General features: G+C 43.5%; 1 protein-coding gene across 1 annotated transcript in view; it reads right to left on the bottom strand.

Annotated features, from left to right (window-relative positions):
* Positions 1-22,674, bottom strand: part of SUGT1 (SGT1 homolog, MIS12 kinetochore complex assembly cochaperone) — a 48,309-nt gene that overhangs the window by 13,481 nt on the left and 12,154 nt on the right. Inside the window, exons 5-10 of the mRNA XM_083748677.1 lie at positions 22,453-22,523; positions 21,039-21,092; positions 16,483-16,502; positions 15,359-15,405; positions 8,740-8,836; positions 7,885-7,992 (exon numbers count right to left, since the gene is read on the bottom strand). Of these exons, the coding sequence (XP_083604803.1) occupies positions 7,885-7,992; positions 8,740-8,836; positions 15,359-15,405; positions 16,483-16,502; positions 21,039-21,092; positions 22,453-22,523 (397 nt within the window). The remainder of the gene's footprint in view (positions 1-7,884; positions 7,993-8,739; positions 8,837-15,358; positions 15,406-16,482; positions 16,503-21,038; positions 21,093-22,452; positions 22,524-22,674) is intronic.

The following is a 22,674-nucleotide window of genomic DNA, read 5'->3' as shown; positions in this document are numbered from 1 at the left end:
TCTTGACTTGGCTGTTATAGTAGATGAATCTCAAGGGGGGTCCAGAGCACAGTCTAGTCCCATTATATTGGATGAATTTCAGTTAATAAGGCTTGAGGATGTAAACAAGCTGCTTGGATCAGTCAAGGCGACTACTTGTGCTCTGGACCCTTGTCCCTCAATCTCAACTCTCTCCTTTGTGCTCAAGTCAATCACTCACTACCAGCGCACCTGTCTTTATGAATCCCATGGGAAGCCAGAGCAAGGAGACACTAACAACTCTCTTAATCTCTAGCACATGTTTGTTGGCCCAACCCACCTGCGCAAGGCAGGCAACGAAAGCTGCTGCAACTCACACACAAGCCACTGGCAATTTCTCCTCCTAAACAAATGCAAAATGATTTAATTAATTTTTAAAAAAAACATTCTAGAAAGGGACTCAGACTGTGGCCCCTAACACACCCTCTTTCTAGCAAGGTCACAAAATAAATAATAAGCAAAAGAAAAAAAGACAAAGCTGCTTAGAACATGCTACAAGCTCTAAGTTAGTGTGGCTTGCAAGGAAGCACTCTGAACATGCTCAGAACAGTTGTAGGATTCTGAAAGGTCTACAATACCAGCAGACCTACAAACAGGATGGAGGGAGAATCTGCAACACTAAGGTAAAGAAGTCTGCCATTTTAGTGAAATATAATTTATCACATGGTTTTTCTGTCTGGGAGGGACCTCCTGGCGACAACAGTACTTTTGGATTAGGTTTGGTTGAGTGGTACAGGCAGCTGGTTGGCAGGAAAATCCCCAGGAGTCTCTCTAAGCCGAAGGAAAGAAATGAGTATGTGGAGGACATGAAAGAATGTGACTTTGAGATTTTTGGGTAAACTTTATAAAATGTGCTTGAAATTTTACTTGTAGAAATTATGGACTAATCTCCACTGATTAAACATATTTTGACTGACTAAAAAAAGGCACACTTGACAAATCAAGCAACACAATTAAATACCGTAAATTTCGCTCTATAACACGCAGATTTTTTCTCCTAAAAAGGAAGGGGAAATGTCTGTGCGTGTTATAGAGCGAATGTGTGGTCCCTGGAGCCGAAAAATCAAGCAAAAATCAAATCGCGGGGCTGCACGCTGCACAGAGAAGTGAAACTTGAAAAGAGGAAGCGGCTGCTTTCCTGCATTCTGCCTCAGGGTCTTACTGCCCACCCTTCTCTGTTTCCTTGCTGTGTTTGCTGAAACGGAACAAAGAGCAGGGAAAGCCCCTCCCCTCCAGGCAAGCTCCGGTGCTGCTGGGGGAGAGGGAGAGAGAGGGGGGAAGGGAGAGAGAGGGGGGGGAGGGAGCGAGGGAGAGAGAGAGAGAGAGAGAGAGAGAGAGAGAGAGAGAGAGAGATGGCTGGCTGGCTTGGGTGGGGGAAAACTTTTGCCTTCCTTTCCTCCCTACCCCTCTCCTGCATTCTTAGCCAGCTGCTTCTCTGCACACCCCTCTCCTGCTCCTTGTCCCTTCTGTGTTTTTCCTTCCCTCCCCACTTAAAATGTGGTTACAAAGCATAGATCCTCAGGATCTTTGCATTGGGTCACCCCAAATTAACCATCAGATCACATAGCATGTCCATGGCTACAGCCTGCCCCCCCAAAATCACGCACCCACTGTTGCCTGGGGCTGCAATGGTGCAAAAATGTGGTTAAAAAGCATGGATCCACATGGATCCTCAGGATCTTTGCATTGGGTCACCCCAAATTCACCATCAGATCACATAGCATGTCCATGGCTACAGCCTGCACCAAAAAAATCACGCACCCACTGTTGCCTGGGGCTGCAATGGTGCAAAAACGTGGTTAAAAAGCATGGATCCACAGGGATTCTCAGGATCCTTGCATTGGGTCACCCCAAATTCACCATCAGATCACATAGCATGTCCATGGCTACAGCCTGCCCCCCCAAAATCACGCACCCACTGTTGCATGGGGCTGCAATGGTGCAAAAACGTGGTTCAAAAGCATAGATCCACAGGGATTCTCAGGATCTTTGCAGTGGGTCACCCCAAATTCACCATCAGATCACATAGCATGTCCATGGCTACAGCCTGCACCAAAAAATCACGCACCCACTGTTGCCTGGGGCTGCAATGGTGCAAAAATGTGGTTAAAAAGCATGGATCCACAGGGATTCTCAGGATCCTTGCATTGGGTCACCCCAAATTCACCATCAGATCACATAGCATGTCCATGGCTACAGCCTGCCCCCCCAAAACCACGCACCCACTGTTGCATGGGGCTGCAATGGTGCAAAAACGTGGTTAAAAAGCATAGATCCACAGGGATTCTCAGGATCTTTGCATTGGGTCACCCCAAATTCAACATCAGATCACATAGCATGTCCATGGCTACAGCCTGCACCAAAAAAATCACGCACCCACTGTTGCCTGGGGCTGCAATGGTGCAAAAACGTGGTTACAGAGCATGGATCCACAGGGATTCTCAGGATCTTTGCATTGGGTCATCCCAAATTCACCATCAGATCACATGTCTGTGGCCACAGCATGAAGCCCAAAAATGATACATCCACTGTTTCATTCAGAATGTTTTTTCCCTTGTTTTCCTCCTCTAAAAACAATGTGCGTGTTATGGTCAGGTGCGTGTTATAGAGCGAAAAATACGGTAATGATTATGCACATGTAAAAACAAAACAAAACCCTGCGTATCATTTAAAACAAATGGGACAGACTATGATTCAGCAGAGAGGCATGGACTTTTAAACATACTATACATTCTAAAGTTATACAGAATATTGGTTTCATCCCTCTTGTTTTGGGATAATTTTATATTATGCAGTTTCATAATCAGCCAAAGAAGAGATATCATCATGATCTCTACCCACACCTGTTACAAGCGTATTTTAATTTTCACACTAAATATCACAGCACTCATTTTACAATTACAAACATATAATTTACTTCCAAGATCAGTGTTAGCAGTCTGCCATATGACTTGAAGTCCAGCTTGTTCAATTTTATGCATAAACTTACTCATTTTGGCAGAGTAATTTTGGCAGAGTAATCTCAGCTCTATTCAAACCCAGGATAACCCAGGGATCCCTGTAGCCCTAAGAACAACGGCACCTTTGTAAATGCTCACCCTAGAGTCATCTTATAGCAAGCTGTTTGAATATCCTGTCATGAATCAAAACTCCTACTTTAAACATTGAACTAAACAGAAATAATTTAAAATAGGCTTCTACTTTTACAAAAATGCTATTTCTTAGGGGAAAATAAGTACCGCATTTTTCGCCCTATAGGACGCACTTTTTCCCCTCCTAAAATGAAGGGGAAATGTGTGTGCGTCCTATGGGGCGAATGCAGGCTTTCGCTGAAGCCTGGAGAGCGAGAGGCGTCGGTGCACACCGGCACCTCTCGCTCTCCAGGCTCCAAGAAGCTATCCGCAAGCCTTGCACGCCCGGCGGGAGTTCCCCCGTGCTTCGCGCAGGTGTCCGCAAGCCTTGCGCGCCCGGGGGTACTTCCCCAGGGCGCGCAAGGCTTGCGGGCGGCAGCGTGGAGCGCCCTTCGGAGGATGCCCCGTGCTTCGCGCAGGTGTCGGCAAGCCTTGCGCACCGGGGGGAACTGCCCCCGGAGCGCAAGGCTTGCGGGCAGCAGCCCGCAGCGCGGAACACGGGGTGCCCTCCGGAGGACGCCCCGTGCTTTGCACAGGTGTCTGCAGCCTGCAGCCCGGCGCGTGGGGCACCCTGAAGCAGAGCGCCCCTGGCGCCGGGCAGACATCCGCAGGGCTCCCCATGCTGCGGATAGCAGCCTGCCGCCCAACGCGCCCTGAAGCAGAGCGCCCCTCACGCTGGGCAGACATCGGCCAGCCCCACAAGCTTGGGGGACAGCGGGGAGGCGCAGTGCCGCCATCCCACTATTCCCCGACCTGGTTTGGGGGGGGGAATAAAGGAAATTTTTTCCCCTTTATTTTCCCCCCAAAAAGTAGTTGTGTCCTATGGGACGGAGCGTCCTATGGGACGAAAAATACGGTCTATGTATGTACATTAATAACAACAACCACTGTATACCACCCTATACCCACAGACCTCAGGGTGTCTCACAACACAAATTCACAATACAAAAACATGTATATTACTATACAAATAGATTTTATCTAGTTCTCCTCGTTACATATTTATTTTAGTTTCTGTTTGACCCTAATCCTAAACCAGGGGATTCCAAACTATCAAGTACACACCTGTTCTAGCTTCCAAGTAAGACTAAGGCTAGTGTTTTCCACAGTTTTAGTCCCAATGGGGGTGGAAGTCATCTAAGAGAAAAATTAAGGAAGTGAGGTTGTGTGTGTCTGCATCTCACTACTATGGTGTGCTGCTACCAGCTCAATTCCAACAAACTATGATTAAGGAAACCTAACTTGGCTGCAGTGTGATATCTGATTTATTTATTTAATATTTATAGTCACTCTGATCAAACTTTGGATTCAGTGAATCCACACATAATCCCTTTTGTTGCTACTGCTGGAGTGGTGAGAACAGCAGGGCTGTCGACAGCTACAACAGGAAAACACAATTTTAAGGACAGATCTACCGTAAGCCGAAACACGGATCAGCAACACCCCACAGTCCAGGGGACACCCAACCCCCCCGTCACAGGATTTCACCCTCAAAAGTTGCCCTTACTGTTAAACAGATGTAAAATTTTACTTGAAAATTATCTATATTTCATACTTTTCAATATTTTAAGGTATGTCAACTAAATAGTGCTAACTTACCTTACATTGTTTAATATACTAATTTAAGCAGACCAAAGAGAGTAATTTTTATATCTTTATGACACCAGAGAGAGAGAGAGAGAGAGAGAGAGAGAGAGAGAGAGAGAGAGAGAGAGAAATCCATCAATAGTTGGGAAAGCGCACCCCGGGATAAAACTGCCCCTTGCAGAACCAAAAGGCATTAACTGCTGCCAGAGCAATAATCCCCCAGCACCACCTTCTGGAGCTCACAGTCTAAGGAGCAAAACCACCACAAAGAAGGGCTTCCCAACATCCCACTCAAGACAACCTATCCAGATACCATGGTCAACAATACTAAAAGCTGCTGAGAAATTAAAAAAAAGGTTACGCAACTGTTTAGGGTGCAAGCCTAATCCCACTTACCTGGGAGTAAGCCCCACTGAATTCAAAAAGATTTACTTCTAAGTAGCCATGGTTAGCACTGCTCTTTAAGTCTTAAGTCAAAACACCTGAAATAGCAGTTTGAACCTTCCTAAACTGCCAGTGCTTATTTAAGGCTCCATTCATTCCTTTTTAAATGTGTTTGCAACACTTTTAGAAGTAAAAGAGGTATTGAATTCCTATTCTTAGATTAGAATACTCTTGAAATATGCATTAGAGTATAAACTATGAACAATAATAATGGTGGAAAGTTAATGGTTTAAAATGAAGTACTAAGCCAAGCCAAGGTATTTATTCATTGCTTCCCTCCCCCCCAAGCCACTATTAAAAACTGAACCCAATGAGCCTGCAACAATATTTTAGCACCCTCTAGTGAAAGTGACAATTTCACATAACTACTGAGGTTCCAGAAGAAACCAATAACTTTGAGTTTTAAAGATCTGTCAGCAAATTTCCAGAACTTCAAAACCAAATTCAGTGAATTGACAAACATGATCTAACACAGCTGCATTTGGCAAATTTAGCTATGCTATATTAGTGTATGAATGTATGCAAAATAGAAGAAGAAGAAGAAGAGGAGGAGGAGGAGGAGTTTGGATTTGATATCCTGCTTTATCACTCCCCTTCAGGAGTCTCAAAGCAGCTAACATTCTCCTTTCCCTTCCTCCCCCACAACAAACACTCTGTGAGGTGAGTGGGGCTGAAAGACTTCAAAGAAGTGTGACTAGCCCAAGGTCACCCAGCAGCTGCATGTGGAGGAGCGGTGACCTGGTTCCCCAGATTACGAGTCCACCGCTCTTAACCACTACACCACACTGGCTCTCTACACCACTACACCACAAATATGCTATTTGTGAGACATCTTGGTGCAAACTGAATTAGCTGCATTCATTGGTAATGCACCATGTATTTAAAGTACATCTTGTATATTTTTTCCATGACCTGTGCTATGCCAAGTCTTCACATTTCTACCCCAAACAACAATCACAGTAAGCAGACCAGGGTGTTCGCCAAACCCTTTATCAAAGAACAGCAGAGCTCCTACTGCGTTGTAAATGAATCCTATTCTTCTCTTCCCCCTCCCACATGCACATGAGCGCATGGTAATCCCACATCTTATGCATAAATGAAAACTGTGTACTGTATACTGAAACCCTTGGAGCCACCCAACATCTAGCGGGTGACAGCATCCCCATCACTCTCCGAGCCAAGCAGGCCTTGCCTATCAAACAAACAGAGCACTTAAAACCTCCTTTTGCACCAGGTAACCCAAGCAGACCCGGCTCAAAAACAGTTTAAAGCTCTCTGCCTTATGGGGGGCAAGCGGGGGGGGGGGGGGGAGTAATGCAGTACCATGAAGACCAGAAAACTGAAGCTCAACTCCAACAAGACACAGGTTGCACAAGTAACATCATTCCTAGTGTATGAGAGCTGGTGTTCAACCAGTTCTGGATAGAGTTGCATTCCCCGTTTGCAGTTTGTGAGAGTTCCTTAATCCAGCTCTGTCACTGGCAGCACAATTGTTTCAGTGGCACAGAAATCCAATGGGCAGCAATTCAACTGATGGATCAACTGCACAGCTAAGTTTCCTTTCATAGTATCCTGCAGGAAAGCTGATGGGATGGAGCCCTGAATAGGATTCTTCCTGCTAGGAGCTAGGGGTTGTTGGTCTTACTTCTCACTTTTGCACAGCCATAGAACTCAAGCTAGTATAGTCAGATATTATTTCACAAAGTAAGCTGCCTGCATTAGGAAGCCTCAGCGCGCCTGGGCTTTGCACATAGCAGGCTCTTCTGGGGGCTGGGGTCGGGGGAAGCTCGGGCTTCCCCCGCGCCAGCCCCGTGCCTGGGGGGGAAATAATTTTTTTTCTTTATTTCCCCCCCGCAAAAAAAAAACTAGGTGCGTCCTATAGGGCGGTGTGTCTTATGGGGCGAAAAATACGTTAAGTGTGAAGCAGTAAAGATGGAAGTGCAACCTTGTAAGCAGAATACTCCACAAGTCTTGGAATCTTTGTATAATAATTGTGTAAGTCAGTTGCATATCTGTGCAATTCAGACTTGAGGCAAGTGCGGAAGGCACTTCAGGGCTGGCAACCTCTTCCCAATCCCACTGGGTTCCAACAACTGCACTAACACTTAACTGTACAGAATAGGCACCTGAACGTAGAAACAAATCCCAAAGGGGGTGGTGGAAATAGTAACTTGGCGAGACCTTGAAGTGCTTGCCAGTCAACTAATAAAGAGTTCACACTAGTTCCAGGCCCTTCTTCCCAGGGCTCGCCTGACATCATCCAAACAAGAAAGTCTCTAACCACATCAGTTAACAAACATGGATACATATGCTATAACGTTATTGTTTTAGTTAAATAGTTTAAATTGTTAATAAGGAAATGATTATTTATTTTTCTCCTTGCAATAAAGTACAGCAGAAAAGTTGTCCAAATATAAACAGCTAACTTATTAAACCTCACAATAATTTCATAATTATCGGTCTACGTATTTCTAATAGTATAACTGAATCAGCTATTTTTTATATAACTGTAAAAACTACTCTAAAAAGTTATTATTCCAAAAATGAAACCTTCATCTGGTTGTAAATATTAAGATTATACCAGCAAGAATGAGTCTTTCTCTTAAAAATATGATTTAAATCAAGTATTACTGACTATTGATTTAAATCAAATCCACCCTGGCGACAAGTATCTAACAAAATAATTTGTTCTTTAAAAGATTACCTTGGTTGAAAGAACTTTGAATGTACTTTGTTCTGGAACTATGGAATGAAGAAAATGAAGCTTTAAGTTGTAGTCTTCCTCTGACGAAAGTCTCACGAATACATCTAGCTGTTAATAATACAAAACATAATCAGTAGTAAACACAAGGAAAAGGCCTCCTAGTGTTTCTGTCATTTCCTAGGAAATGAAGGCAAAGACCTTTCATTGGGAACATCTAATCTGTGTCGAGTATAAGAGAGGAATTTCAAACAGCAATTTATATTGAATTATTCAACAGATAATTCAAAGTGTGCTAGAACATAAACAGAAGAATCTTAGTCATCAAGTAGGTACTCCGAAAGCCTGTTATGTCAGTTTGATGTGCATTCTTTAGGTAAAGAATTGCATTAACTGTAGAAAGTTACCAAAAGCCATAAATAATTAAATGGACAAAAGACACACAGCTTCTTCTTTTGCTTTATACTTCACACATTTCCATACCCAGCAAGATGTGTGAATATAAAGCAGCAACTCACTGAATTTTTGATTCTATTGTCTAAAATATGTAAATGATAAAACAAGAATACTTGCAATATAATTAACCAAACCTGGGGTCCCAATAATTAAAGTTAGGATTTAGTGAACAGCACGACAAAACAATACAGAGAATATAAATATTAGATAATACCTGCACCAACATTTCCCAAAGCCTCACTTTTCCCCATCCAAGCATAAAGCTGCTGATTTTATCTTGGGCTACAATAAGCACACACTCTCTTGGAAGTTACACTGAACTCAAAGAAATGACTTTGAAAAGAACTACATTTATAACCTAAGGGTGCCTTGATTTCAGTTTGAATTTTATGCATATCTTACCTCTTTTTCTGAAAACTGTATGTTTACATCATCCTTCTTTGCGTTTTTGATCATAATAGTTACAATTACATGAGATTCTGTTTGGTACCAGTCATGCCTTTAAAAAAACACACCAGTATTTTAGTTTATGTGAATATCCCACTGTTGTATCCTGATTGCTTCCCAAGACTTTCCCAACTCCTTCCCTCTGAACAAGGGCCCATGTGAACTATGTCAAACATTTAGTTAAAGGTAGGTAGCCGTGTTGGTCTGCCATAGTTGGGGAAAATTCCTTTCAGTAGCACCTTAGAGACCAAGTTTGTTATTGGTATGAGCTTTCATGTGCATGCACACTTCTTCAGATACTATTCAGATTCATGTGCATGCACACAAAAGCTCATACCAATAACAAACTTAGTTGGTCTCTAAGGTGCTACCGGAAGGAATTTTTTTATTTTTTATTTTATGTCAAACATGAATGTCAATGATGATCCTTGGCAGAAAATAGATCATCCAGGAATTTAGCATGGATCCTCCTAAAGCAATGATCCAAGCCTTTTGGAGTGGAATTGCATGCTCATTTTCAAGAATGGAGGACTGATCAGTCCCCATAATTATCAGTATATTAAGTGGAAGATGCAGCTCCTTTCTAACCAAAGAGCATCAAGTTCATTAATTCTTCAAGTTGACATGAAAGCAACCAAGTGCATTACCTTTAAGTAAGCTCCCACAATAGATGGTTTCAGCAGGTTTCAAAGACTATTTGATGAGAGCCTTAGAACAGATTCCAGAAGAAAATGCACAGCTGGAAGAAGAGTATCAACAAGGGTGTCCCACATGCCCTTAAAGTAGTGCTGTGCAATGCCAGGTTAATGATTCATAAGACCAGTGCCACTGATTGTGTATGGAGGAATTGACCTGGTTGGACATGGTAGCTGGCTCTGTTCTTGCTGCTGCTTGTCGGCCAGGTTTCTCTTATCGCACTATCTCAAATCTTCCATTTGTGGACAAGGTGATTGAGCGGGTGGTCGCAGAAGAACTCCAGGCACGCCTGGAGGATGTGGACCATTTGGACCACTTGCAATCAACACATCATGGGACTGAAACCGCCCTGGTTGCACTGGCTGATGACTTCCAGTGGGACAGGGCCAGGGCCAGAGATGAAGGCTGTTTCCTAGTTCTGCTGGATCTCTCAGCAGCTTTTGATACTGACCATGGTATCCTCCTGGATCTTCTAGGAGGTATGGGAGTTTGGGGCACTGCTATGCAGTGAACCCACTCATTCCTCCTCGGCCATGTCCATAAAGTACTGTTGGGGGAGGTGAGTGTTCAGATCCCTGGACTTGAGGGGTGCCTCAGGGCTCTGAGTCCTCTTCCATGCTTTTTAACATCTATAGGAAACTGCTAGGAGAGGTCAATAGGGGGTTTGGGCTGGGTGTTCACCAGATGAAACCCAGCTGTACCTCTCATTTAAATTGAAACAAGTGAAGGCAGTGGATGTCTTGTGTGAGTGTGTGGAGGCGGTTGTGGGGTAGATGGTTCTGGGAGACAAGGAGCAGGGAGGTGTGGGGAATTCCCTAGTCCTGAGTGGGGTAAATATGCCCATAAAGAACCAGGTGTGCAGCCTGGGAGTCATTTTGCACTCACAGCTGTCCATGAAGGCACAGGTCAATTCTGTGTCCACGGTAGCGGTCTACCAGCTCCAGCTGGTACACTGGCTGAGACCCTACCTGCTTGCACACTGTGTCACCAGAGTGGCAATGCTCTGGGTATCTCCTGCTTGGACTACTGTAATGCACTCTATGTGGGCTACCTTTGAAGGTGACTTGCAAATTACAACTAATCCAGTATGCGGCTGCCAGACTGGGAGCTGCCCCTGGGACCATGTCATACCCGTCTTAAAATATCTACATTGGCTCCCAGTTTGCCTCAGAGTACAATTGGAAGTGTTGGTGCTGGCCTTTAAAGCCCTAAATGGCCTTGGTCCAGAATACCCAAAGGAGCGTCTTCACCCCCATCCTTCAAGCCAGACACTGAGACACTCCAAGGGCCATTGGCGGTTCCCTCCCTGAGAGGGAATCAGGCAGAGGACCTTCTTAGTAGTCAAGCCGCCCATGTGGAATGCCCTCCCATTAGATGTCAAGGAAATAAACAATTATTTGACTTTTTGAAGACATTTGAAGGCAGTCCTGTATATGGAAGTTTTTAATGTTTGATGTTTTACTGTGGTTTTATAATTTGTTTGGAAGCTGTCCAGAATGTCTGGAGCAGCTCAGTCAGATAGGCGGCATATAATATATTATTATTATTATTATTTGGATGCTTGCTGGAGGAAATGCTTGAAATGTGAGGAAGCAGGACATCCCCACCCCAGATCTCCAGAACACTACCCTGGTCTGCCACCTACCTTTCCGGGTACTGGGGCACTGGCTCTGTATCTACCCCAGCGGTAGAAAGCCTAGCATGCCATTCATGGATGCAGTATCTTGCTGTTGTGGAAGTTTGTAGGAATAACAGAAAAATCGCAATTGAAATAGAGGTAGTAAAGCAGATCACTAGCTCCTGGCCATGATTATGTAATGAGTGGGAATGCAAGCTGTGCAAATGTGCAAATTACTTTGTCAGGATGGATGTCAGTTTATGTTGTTTGTGGGACCCATAAGCCTACCGGCTGTTATTTCTGGTTTGATTCTGGAGAGATCAGTAGAGGAAAGGTTATATGCAAAATGACCAGAGGAGCTTCCTCCTGCCCTTCTGAGCTCTCCACCTCCCCCACACAGCTACATTTTTTGGCCACTATGTGGCTAATACATTTTAAGAAGTTGAGTGCACAGATTCTGTCAGGGAACTGCCATTGGAGCCAGGAGTGGAGGTAAGGCTTCCCAGCGATGCCGGAGAAGGGCCCAGCAGGGAGAGAGGGAACTCATCTACTGAGGAAGGAAATCAGCGTGACACCAGGAAGAAAGGGGAGCAGGGGAGGGCTTCGGAGAGATGTCTCCAGGACTCTTCCACAGAAACTAGCGGGGAGAGCACAGGTCCTCCGCTGGCCACGCCCATCCTGCGCAGAAGACTTCCACGCAGGGAGGCTAGGCGGAGACTTGGCGTCAAAGAACTTTTATGCTGGAAGAAGTTCAGGAAAAGCCCACTGACGGATTCTGCCAGTGACTGACACAGCCGCGGAGTAAGGGCTGTGCAGCCAGGGAAAGGTTTAACCAGGCAACTTTGCCAAGAGTAGAGGCAACTTACGCACGAGCAACCCCAATTCCCATTACAGATTCCCCTCTGGCTGGGATTTGCAATCCTATTAGGAAACCACAAGGTGGTAGAAAGGAAGGAAAAGTGTAGCTTGCCAGAGCTTGTGGACTGGATGCTGACCATGCAGAAGCTGTTGAGTCTGGTGTGGTCAGGGTGTGCATCTGCCAAACCAAACCCATCAAGATTATTATTTGGGGGGGGGGGGCTATGGATGGATATTGTTTCAGGAACCTCTGGTTTGCCAATGGCTTTAACACCTTGGAATCTGCTCTCTTCTGTCTGGATGCAGAGTAGTCAAGTATTGGTTTTATTTTTTGAGGGAAGTTCTCTCTGGAATGATGTTGAGTCACAAGAGTTAATTATACCTATCTGCTTTCTAACGCTGAACAAGAACAGAATGCACAATGGACAGGGCTCCAGGCCAGATACTACGGGATTCTTCAGCAAATAAGTTAATTTGGAAAAACAGGAAACCATTAAAATCCTGGTCCTAAATGCCTATATTCTTATGTGCCACCTGACAGTAGAGCAGAGTTTGTCCAGTAGGCTGTCTGGAATAATTATTTTCCAGAAATCATAGCTCAACTTTTTCACTTTACATTAATCAAATAATTCAATTTCAAGGAGTCCAACACAGAAAGCAAAAAGATTCTTTTAGCCATTCTCTTAGCCCCAACCCCTCATTTATAAAGAGGGAATACTAATACATACCCTCCAACATTTCTCCACTGAAAATAGGGATGTCCCCTTCAATAAGGATCATTTTACTATATGTACCCCACACATCTTACTGGGATGCCCCAGCCACTCTGGGCAGCTTCCAACATATATTAAAACGTAATAAAACATTAAACATAAAAACACTTCCCTATACCAGATTGCCTTCAAACTGCTTGGGGGTCAGATAATTCCATACCCTCCAACTTTTTTCCAATGAAAACAGGGATGCCCTAAGGAAATGTGGGACATTCCAGGATCAAATCAGAAACCAGGACAGCTTCTCTAAATCAGGGATGTCCCTGAAAAATAGGGACACTTAAGGGGATCTGCTAATACTAGCTAACTACTGTACATGGTAGCTATAAAGGACCCCTGACAGTTAAGTCCAGTCACGAACGACTCTGGGGTTGCAGTGCTCATCTCGCTTTACTGGCCAAGGGAGTCGACGTTTGTCCGCAGACAGTTTTTCTGGGTCATGTGGCCAGCATGACTGGGTCATGTGGCCAGGCGAAACCAGAACAGCTCATGGAAAGCCTTTTACCTTCCCGCTGAAGCGGTACCTATTTATCTACTTGCATTTTGATGTGCTTTCGAACTGCTAGGTTGGCAGGAAGTGGGGCCGAACAATGGGAGCTCACCCCATCGCGGGGATTTTAACCGCCAATCTTCCGATCGGCAAGTCCCAGGCTCAGTGGTTTAGACCATAGTGCTACCTGTATGGTAGCTATAAAGATGATTAATTATTGCACAGTGTCATCAGTGCATATGGCAATGTACTGAGCTGCAAAGGCAAAATCTCTGCCGGCAGTAGCTTACAATCTGAGATGAACAAAATGACAAAAACAAGACAGGAAGGGAGGAAAAGCAGAATTCAGGCAAACCCAGCTATATGCTTGGCTAGCTGGAACTGAAGATTAAGGGGATAAATATGACAGAGCCCACGCGGAATGAATGGGTTCTCAGGAAACTGAGAGTTTATACCTTATGTTCAGGGAGGGGCTTCCAAACATGGGGAAAACAAGTGCAAATGGGCAGTAATTTAAGGGAGTTCAAGACCACAGGCGGTAAAGTTGGCTGTGTAGTGTTCATAGGCAGGATTATAGCGAGAAACGAAGGTCAAATTACAAAATTATTCAGAGTGTACCATACGTTCTAATGAAATTATGATTATGTCTACATTGCATTTCAGGATATAATTAATACCAAGACAGCTAACAAGCAACATTCAATTATGTATTTTAAGAACACAAAACACAATAGTGACAAATTTTAAAAAAAACCCACCAGGTTGCTACTCATAGGGCAGCTGATGGTATATCACTCTGGGGGGCAGGGTAGAAGAGTTCTGCTGGAGCCTGCTCCTGCTCCAGGGTGGCCTTTACCTGCCTCTCTCCCTCTCCTGGAACCCTTTCCACTGGACAGGTTATAGTACCGTATTTTTCGCTCTATAACACGCACCTGACCATAACACGCACATCGTTTTTAGAACAAAAAAATTCCTTCCAGTAGCACCTTAAAGACCAACTAAGTTAGTTCTTGGTATGAGCTTTCGTGTGCATGCACACTTCTTCAGACACACGAAAGCTCATACCAAGAACTAACTTAGTTGGTCTTTAAGGTACTACTGGAAGGAATTTTTTTGTTTTGACTATGGCAGACCAACACGGCTACCTATCTGTAACTGGAACTATGGAAGGCATCGTTTTTAGAGGAGGAAAACAAGGGAAAAAACATTCTGAATGAAACAGTGGATGTATCATTTTTGTGCTTCATGCTGTGGCTACAGACATGTGATCTGATGGTGAATTTGGGGTGACCCAATGCAAAAATCCTGAGAATTCCTGTGGATCCATGCTTTTTAACCACGTTTTTGCACCATTGCAGCCCCAGGCAACAGTGGGTGCGTGATTTTTGGGGGGCAGGCTGTAGCCATGGACATGCTATGTGATCCGATGGTGAATTTGGGGTGACCCAATGCAAAGATCCTGAGGATCCATGCTTTGTAACCACATTTTAAGTGGGGAGCGAAGGAAAAACAAAGAAGGGACATGAGAGGGGTGTGCAGAGAAGCAGCTGGCTAAGAATGCAGGAGAGGGATTTAACGGGAGGGAGGAAAGAAAGGCAAAAGTTTCCCCCCACCCAAGCCAGCCATCTCTCTCTCTCTCTCTCTCTCTCTCTCTCTCTCTCTCTCTCCCCCCTCTCCCTCCCTCCCCCCTCTCTCTCCCTCTCCCCCAGCAGTACCGACGACACTTTCCCCTCTGCTTGCCTCGAGGGAAGGGGCTTTCCCTGCTCTTTGTTCCGTTTCAGCAAACACAGCAACGAAACAGAGGTGGGTGGGCAGTAAGACCCTGAGGCAGAATGCAGGAAAGCAGCCGCTTCCTCTTTTCAGGTTTCCCTTCTCCGTGAAGCGCGATTTGATTTTTGCCTGATTTTTCTGCTCCAGGGACCACACATTCGCTCTATAACACGCACAGACATTTCCCCTTCCTTTTTAGGAGAAAAAATCTGCGTGTTATAGAGGGAAAAATACGGTAGATCACCTGGAGTGGTTTGGCTAAGGAAAGTCCCACTGGTTCTGGCTTTCTTTTGAGGCCTTTCTTGGGAAAATTATTCTGTAAAAACTAAGTACTGTTATAGAGAATGTTAAAAAAGAACTCCATCTTACTTGATCTTAGGTGGTTTTGACTGATGTTGCAAAATCTGATTATCATCCTTTACAATGAAAAGATATTGATAAATTAGAATAATCTAGCAGTTTTTAAGCCAAGCATCATAATATTTTCATGTTACAAAAGAGTGCTTTTTAGTAGCTATCTGTGGTCTCTTGTGCAAGAAATGGACTTCAATACAAGAACCACATGAAAATACACACATGCAAAAAGAAAGTTTAGGCACATTTTATACATATATGTCATATTTCCGCAACTCCTGTACCCATGAAACCAGTGGGTGGGTGTATGACTAGAAAAACATGCACCTACATATAATTTTACAGATAATAAATCATTATCTGGTTACTCAAGGGGACTCAAAACTATAAGGACACAGAACCATAAGATTAAAACCATATTGTAGCTAAAAGCACTTCAGAACTTTAAATATAAGCAGAAGAAAAACACAGCAGACAGAATGTGCAAGATTTTTAAACGGAAAGCTGTTGAGCACAAGGTGTTGGCAAGGACAGCATAGGGAAATGTTTAAATGAGGAATCTCAGGGTGGAACATAGTGTATTGTGTTAGCTTATGTGGTCAAGAACAGCAAAGCAAAGCAAGGAACTGTGTGAGAGGTTATGACCAAGGAGCAAACAAAGATCAAGGGAGCCAGCTGAAAAAAACTGAATGGAGATAGAAACCATCCAAGGCCATGGTCACAGAGATACAAGCTACGGGAAGAAGAGAAAGACCTAGCAGAGAGGAACTAACTCACAGGAGAGAATTAACTAACCAACAGGAGAGAAGCAAGGAGAGAAGCAAGAAAGGCCTGGTCCTAGACATGTGTCAATCTCTATATGCACTGTATATTCTTCTGTGTGTTTCTTGTTCTTTACTTTTAAAATTCTGATAAATTACATTTTAAAATTATCTGAGATTTTCTGATCTATTAGCACTTGGTTCAGAGGGTGGGAAGACTAGTGGGCACTGAATAGTAGGAATCCTGTTGGAAAGTGTTTGGGTCACATTATAAAATGCCTCATCAGCATCAACATAAAATCCTTACAAAGGTTGCCATACAACTTGGAGAAGTGTTGTGCTCTAGAAACCAAGTATACAAATTAGGGAGAACCTTACCACCTTATTCTGCAATCCAGCTGCAAGGCAAAAAAAAAATATTTTGAAAACATGTTTCTTAAAATATATATCAATTAGCCACAAAGAAAGCATGCTGGTATCAAAGATATTTAGTAGTTTTGCTCCAGGTTATTTTACAGAATGAGTCAGTTTAACACTAGACACATTTAGATTGCAAACCTTAACTAGGGAGTGAGTGGGACTTACTTCCAAGGAAACATGAACAAGCTTCCACACCAAGTGTGAAAAGTTTCTGACAACAGTAATGTACCATTCAAGCAGCAGCAACACACACACACACACACACACACACACAGATCTAAGGCAGTTATGGTGGGCTTCCAAGCTGGAGGCCTAATTAGGCCCATCTGACTCTGAAATTGGCATGTGAGGCTGTTTCGAGCAAACTATGCCACCTGCCAGTTACCTGACATCACCTTGGGTGGGGGCATATATAAAATCTGAAAGAACTTTAGAACATTGGACTGTTTTGTTAAACAGCCTATATAAGCAAATCCTTTCCACTCTTAAGACTCCTTATTTTGAATCTGTTGGTTCTTTCAAAAACTTTATATAACTAGATGCTGGAAATGAACCTCAGCACCATATGGTAAAAAATGGTTTATTAAAACAATGGCAATTGGTAAAATTAACAAATTTGTATGGAGAATAAATTCCTCTTTTCCTTGTTATTTGAAAAGTTGAGATCTTTTATGATTTATGATCAACCACATTATTACTTTCTCTTATTAGACTTTTTTCTGTGAATTCTAATTTGTAACTTCATTTCTTTTTCAATAAAAGAAAAAGACCAATAAGTAATCTTTATTGTTGGTAAACTTTCATTTTTATTTTGTATTTATGTACATAAGCCTAAATTGGTTTGTTTGTTTTTTGTAATATTGAATTTATTCTGTGATTGCTAAATTGTTGCTTTTTGTTATTTTGATTTTACTGACAAGTACCGTATTTTTCGCCCCATAGGGCGCACCGGCCCATAAGGCGCACCTAGTTTTTTGGGGGGGGAATAAAAAAAATTATTTCCCCCCCAAGGCGCGAGGCTGGGGCGGGAGAAGCCCGAGCTTCCCCCAACCCTAGCCCCCAGAACAGGCTGCTCTCCGCAAGCCGTGGGAGCCCTCCCGCGGCTTGCGCAGAGCTACCCGAAGCCCCGGCACGACAGCTGAGCGCGCCGGGACTTCGGGATAAGAAGCAGCGCTGCGCACGCCGGGGGAGCCCTCCCGCGGCTTGCGCAGAGCTACCCGAAGCCCCAGCACAACCGCTCAGTGCGCCGGGGCTTTGGGATGCAGGCAGCTCTGCACAAGCCGGGGGAGCCCGGGGGGAACTCCCGTGGCTTGCGGATAGCTTCCTGAAGCCTGGAAAGGGAGAGGGGTCGGTGCGCACCGACCCATCTCGCTCTCCAGGCTTCAGCGAAAGCCTGCATTCGCCCCATAGGACGCACACACATTTCCCCTTCATTTTTGGAGGGGAAAAAGTGCGTCCTATAGAGCAAAAAATACGGTACTATACTTTGTGTATTTGTATTTCCAGTGTTCTGTATTTTGATGTTTTGAATGTCTGCTATAAGCCACTTTGGGCACAGCTCATTGTGGAAAGTCCAATCAATCAATCAATCAATCAATTGAAAGAAGACAGCTAAACCTGGAATGAACCACTCATACCACACAATGGAATTACTCACTTTGTATTAAACTGTTAGACACCTGCTCTCATTGGCCACAAACTGGAAATCAGCAACATTGTTTATTGTTTATAAATTTATTAAAAATGCAAATAAGAAATCAATAAAACACTACCATACTCATCTGAACACTGGCACTGTAGTACAATATAACACTGATTTATCCTTTGCTTGCCTCAGGCAGTTAAAATGTTGCATCCCAAACTGCAGAAAAGCAGAAAGTATGCAGCGACTGAAGTGTTAGGGACATGGGTGGCGCTGTGGTCTAAACCACTGAGCCTTTCGGGCTTGCTGATTGGAAGGTCAACAGTTCAAATCCCAGCAACAGGGTGAGCTCCCGTTGCTCCGTCCCAGCTCCTGCTAACCTACCAGTTCAAAAGCACGTCAAAATGCAAGAAGATAAATAGGTACCACTGTGGCAGGAAGGTAAACACAGTTTCTGTGTGCTCTGGCTTCCGTCATGGTGTTCTGTTGCACCAGAAGCAGTTTAGTCCTGCTGGCCACATGACCCAGAAATCCGTCTGTGGACAAACGCTGGCTCCCTCAGCCTGAAAGCGAGATGAGCGCCACACCCCACAGTCGCTTTTGACTGGACTTAACCGTCCAGGGGTCCTTTACCTTTGCTGTTGTTGTTAGTCTTTATGTCTTCCTCCAGCTCACTAAAGGGAATGTTCTGCCAATTCTTTTATCGTATTGGCCTACCATAAAGGGCTACAGTAAGGATTAATGAGCTGATGTGAGGTTTCAGAACATATGAGATGAGTTACAGAAATGCCAAATATTATGAAGTACTTGAAGTTCAAATGGTTGCAGTTAACTCACAAATTCCATTCTGAATCACTATTTCACTTCTGTGTCTACTACGTGGTTTAAAATAATTAGCCAAATAAAGGAGAACAACATTAGGCACTTCTAGCACTCTTTAAACGTGTGGGGGGGGGGGGCTGAATTTTTGCCTGTAGAATTTTGAACTGAAGTTCCTTGTAGGAATCATAAAACTGCTTGAAGAGAATATTTTGTCTGTCAAATAAGTAGAAAATGACTGCTCTTTTGACGCTTACTTGGCTACATTGCTTCACTTTCTACCTTAAGGAGTTTGAGAAGGGTTTTATTTCTCAAAGAGGAAAATATTATCTCCATATTCTCACTGGGATGTGCAGAAGCAGTCAATTCAAAGTTATATATCTTTCATATTTCCCATCACATTTAAACTAAGCTTTGAAATGCGTACAAGATCTATGTGTGCTCTGTCCCTAGCTTCTTAAAACAGAACACCCCTTAATTACTGCATTTAGGTATAGGTTTCTTTATTCTCCATTCAAAATACAAGGGCAGAATAATAAAATCAAAGCAAATATTCAGTAATTTCAGTGTCTATGACAGAAATCTGTACATTTAAGAAGTAGCCCAAAAGCCAATTAATAAAATACCATACGTTTCTAGAAGAAATTCTGGCAACTGTAAGGAACATTCTTGGAGCCTGGAGTATTTTAACGGACTTACATCACTGGTTTATACTTGTTTAGAAGTTGATCTGCTCTCTTTTCTTTTTGATTTCATTGTATTGCATTTTGTTGTGCTATATTATTGTAAGTTACCTTGAAACCATTCTATGGCAGAAGCAAGATAGAAAGGTTGAAAATAAATTCAGTCTATAATTGCAATGTCTCTCTACCACACATTTTCTGAAAGTCACACCTTTTTGTATACTAACCACTTGCATGCTCACACACATACATGTTGCCACCCTAATCATAAATATGAATATATTTATGTATTTGTAAGTTATTTGGAAAAACAAGTGTTGCACTAGATCTCGTAGCCCACTTGGCAGGTTCTACAAGGCCTCTCCTCCTCCCAGAGGGGAGGAGTTGTGAGTGGGAGCAGCTTCCCGCAGCGGCAGGGAGGCGTATCCAGCTCCCGGCTTCTGATTGCCTCTGCTGCTGTGGCCAAGCCTTTCAGTCGGCCAAAAGGGCCAGCTGGTGGGTGGGGTTAGCTGCATTTAAGCAGCCACGGCAGCTCTCTGACCCCAGTCAGTTCCTGCTTGCATTGGATCTCCCTCCCTCCCTCTTTGGTCAGCTTCCTTTGCGTATTGACCTTGCTATGGACTTCGGTTGGACTGGTAGGACTTTTTTTATCCATTTGGCAATTTGGCACCAGCCTCTTGGTTTTCTCGTCTACCTCGTAGCAACTCATCACAACTTTCTGGTATTGGCGGTTAGGCATTGGAATAGGTGTGCTGTGTTGGAGGATTGGGTATGGGCCATCATCTACCCCTCCTCTTTGGGGTATTCTGTTAAAGGAATCCGGCGGTCGTGGATCCTGTCCGATGCCCTGCTGGTGGCTAGGGCCATGGCACGACCCCCGGTGACATCATGGGGAAGCTTCCAGTGGTATTTGCATCAACAAGCTTCTCCCACTGGTTGTTAACCCTGAAATGACTCCCTGCTGAGAGGGGTGGAGTCATGTGTTGATGTTTTATCCAATGCCTAAGGCAATACTACTCACATGCTGTAACCAATAAAGTTGTGACCTAATTTTTCCCATTAACCTAAAATAATGTGTTTTTGTGTCTTATTATAATCCTACGCAGGTGGCGGGTCCTCGACTCACAACTAGGTTTGCTGATGGTTGTTCCCCAATAAATCCTCTTCACAGGGAAACTTGTGCAGTGTAAATCCTGATTCTACTTGGAATATATCACACAGATTTTGGGGCAGGCAGGGTCAAAAGCATTAAAAATTCAGTGAAGAGTATTTACCAGGGTATAGATGAAAACATGAAAAAGGCTCCATTAGGATGGCACATCTGAGGTTTCCCATCCCATAAGAATGCATATAAGTAAAGCATTGCTTACCATTGATGGCTTCCTCACATCTTTGAATCCAAATAGTAAAAGCTGTGTCAGTACCTAGCAGATGAAATACACAATAGTATGACATCTACTATAAGATTTGATAAGCTTTTATGCTGTGGTGACAACTGTCTACATAGCAAACACAGGCTCTTGCTAGAATCTGAGATTCCCAGCCTTTCTAGCTTTTACTTATAGCAATATCTGCCAGGAGGAGCAGAGCTAGGATCTAGCGGAAATCTAGTTGTGCTGGGAGGTTCCCAGGGCAGCTGGGCCCAGGAGATCTTAAGTCCTGAAAAAAGGGTGTTCCAGGAATGGGGCAGGCTTGAGCTGGATCCTAAGACCATTGAGCTCAGTCAAGTGGCCTGGCAAACTGCCACAAGTTCAGCTGGCAAGAAGGGTGATGTAACTCAAAAGGCTTTTTTTCTCTCTGCCATGCTTAGGCTGTAATTTCTTGAACAGAGTCTGGATCCGATGCACCTTTTGAATATGCCATGGCTGCTTGACACTGGCTCCCTGTGTTGCTCCTTAAGTGGCAAAAAGTGTGGCTCTCAGTCACACACAAGTAACCTACCCGTGACAATATCAACCTATCAGCAGTTAACTTTGAGATATTGTATTCAACTCTGGATTACAGAAAAACTTTTTTGATTACAAAATGCCATTATAGAAGGATAGCATAGTAACATAGCTGCACCTGTACCAACTATTTATTTAAAAAGCATTCAATATTGAACCAATTGACAAAGGCACTCAATGTTGTTCCAGCTTTCAATGCTACTTAAATAGTTTGGTGATCAGATTTCATTTAAGTCCAAAAAGATGACATCTATCATGGAGGGTATGCAAACTGGATGTCATCTACACTCTAGCAAACTATGGTTGGTTAATTTTAATTATGGTTAGTGAAAACAAGCCAACTTTAAACCATAGTTTATAAAGGTGGCTTGTTTTCCTTAACGTTAGTTAAGATTAAGCTTCTGATCTCCTCTTCACAGTTGCAGGGGAGGGGAGAGTATTGCATGAAGGATCACCTAGGTTTGTTATCGGGATGCCTAACTACAATATGATTCACTGTAATGATGGTGTTGTGATCTTGGCTGTTAGTCCTGGAAGACCTGCTCTGTCTGGCGGGTGTTTTTCACCTGGCCTGGGAGGGTGAGACCCTGACTGACCCCACCTACAAAAATTGAAGCTGCTGAACAAACTCCTGGGCTGTTGTATCATGGGGGGGGGGGGGGGGTTTGCTGTTACCGATATTATTTTTTTGCATCTTTAATTTAGAGCTTTTCAATGCATTATTTGTGATAACTACTTTGATTATGTTTGTAATTACGTGATTTTTAAAATGTTGTCAGCCACTTTGAGCATGGTTTAAAATATGAGGTGGCATATCAGTTTGAACGTTCATACTTACTATCCAGTTGTTGTCCTTCCCTGAAAGACTTCAGTGCAGAATCATAGTCTTTCATATGGTATTCACCTACCCTGATGTACACGTAAGAGGAGAAAATGCCAATATTTGTTAAGCAGGATCTACCAACATTATAAAATTCAGTAATTGATTGACAATTCACCCCTATTAATGCAGAGGAACAGTCAAACCTTATAAACATTTCAATTATTTAATAATTAAAAG

The sequence above is a fragment of the Podarcis gaigeae genome, assembly GCF_964106915.1.
Source record: "Podarcis gaigeae genome assembly, chromosome: 7".
NCBI classification, from domain to species: Eukaryota; Metazoa; Chordata; class Lepidosauria; order Squamata; family Lacertidae; genus Podarcis; species Podarcis gaigeae.
This window is presented reverse-complemented; position numbering and strand designations above follow the sequence as displayed.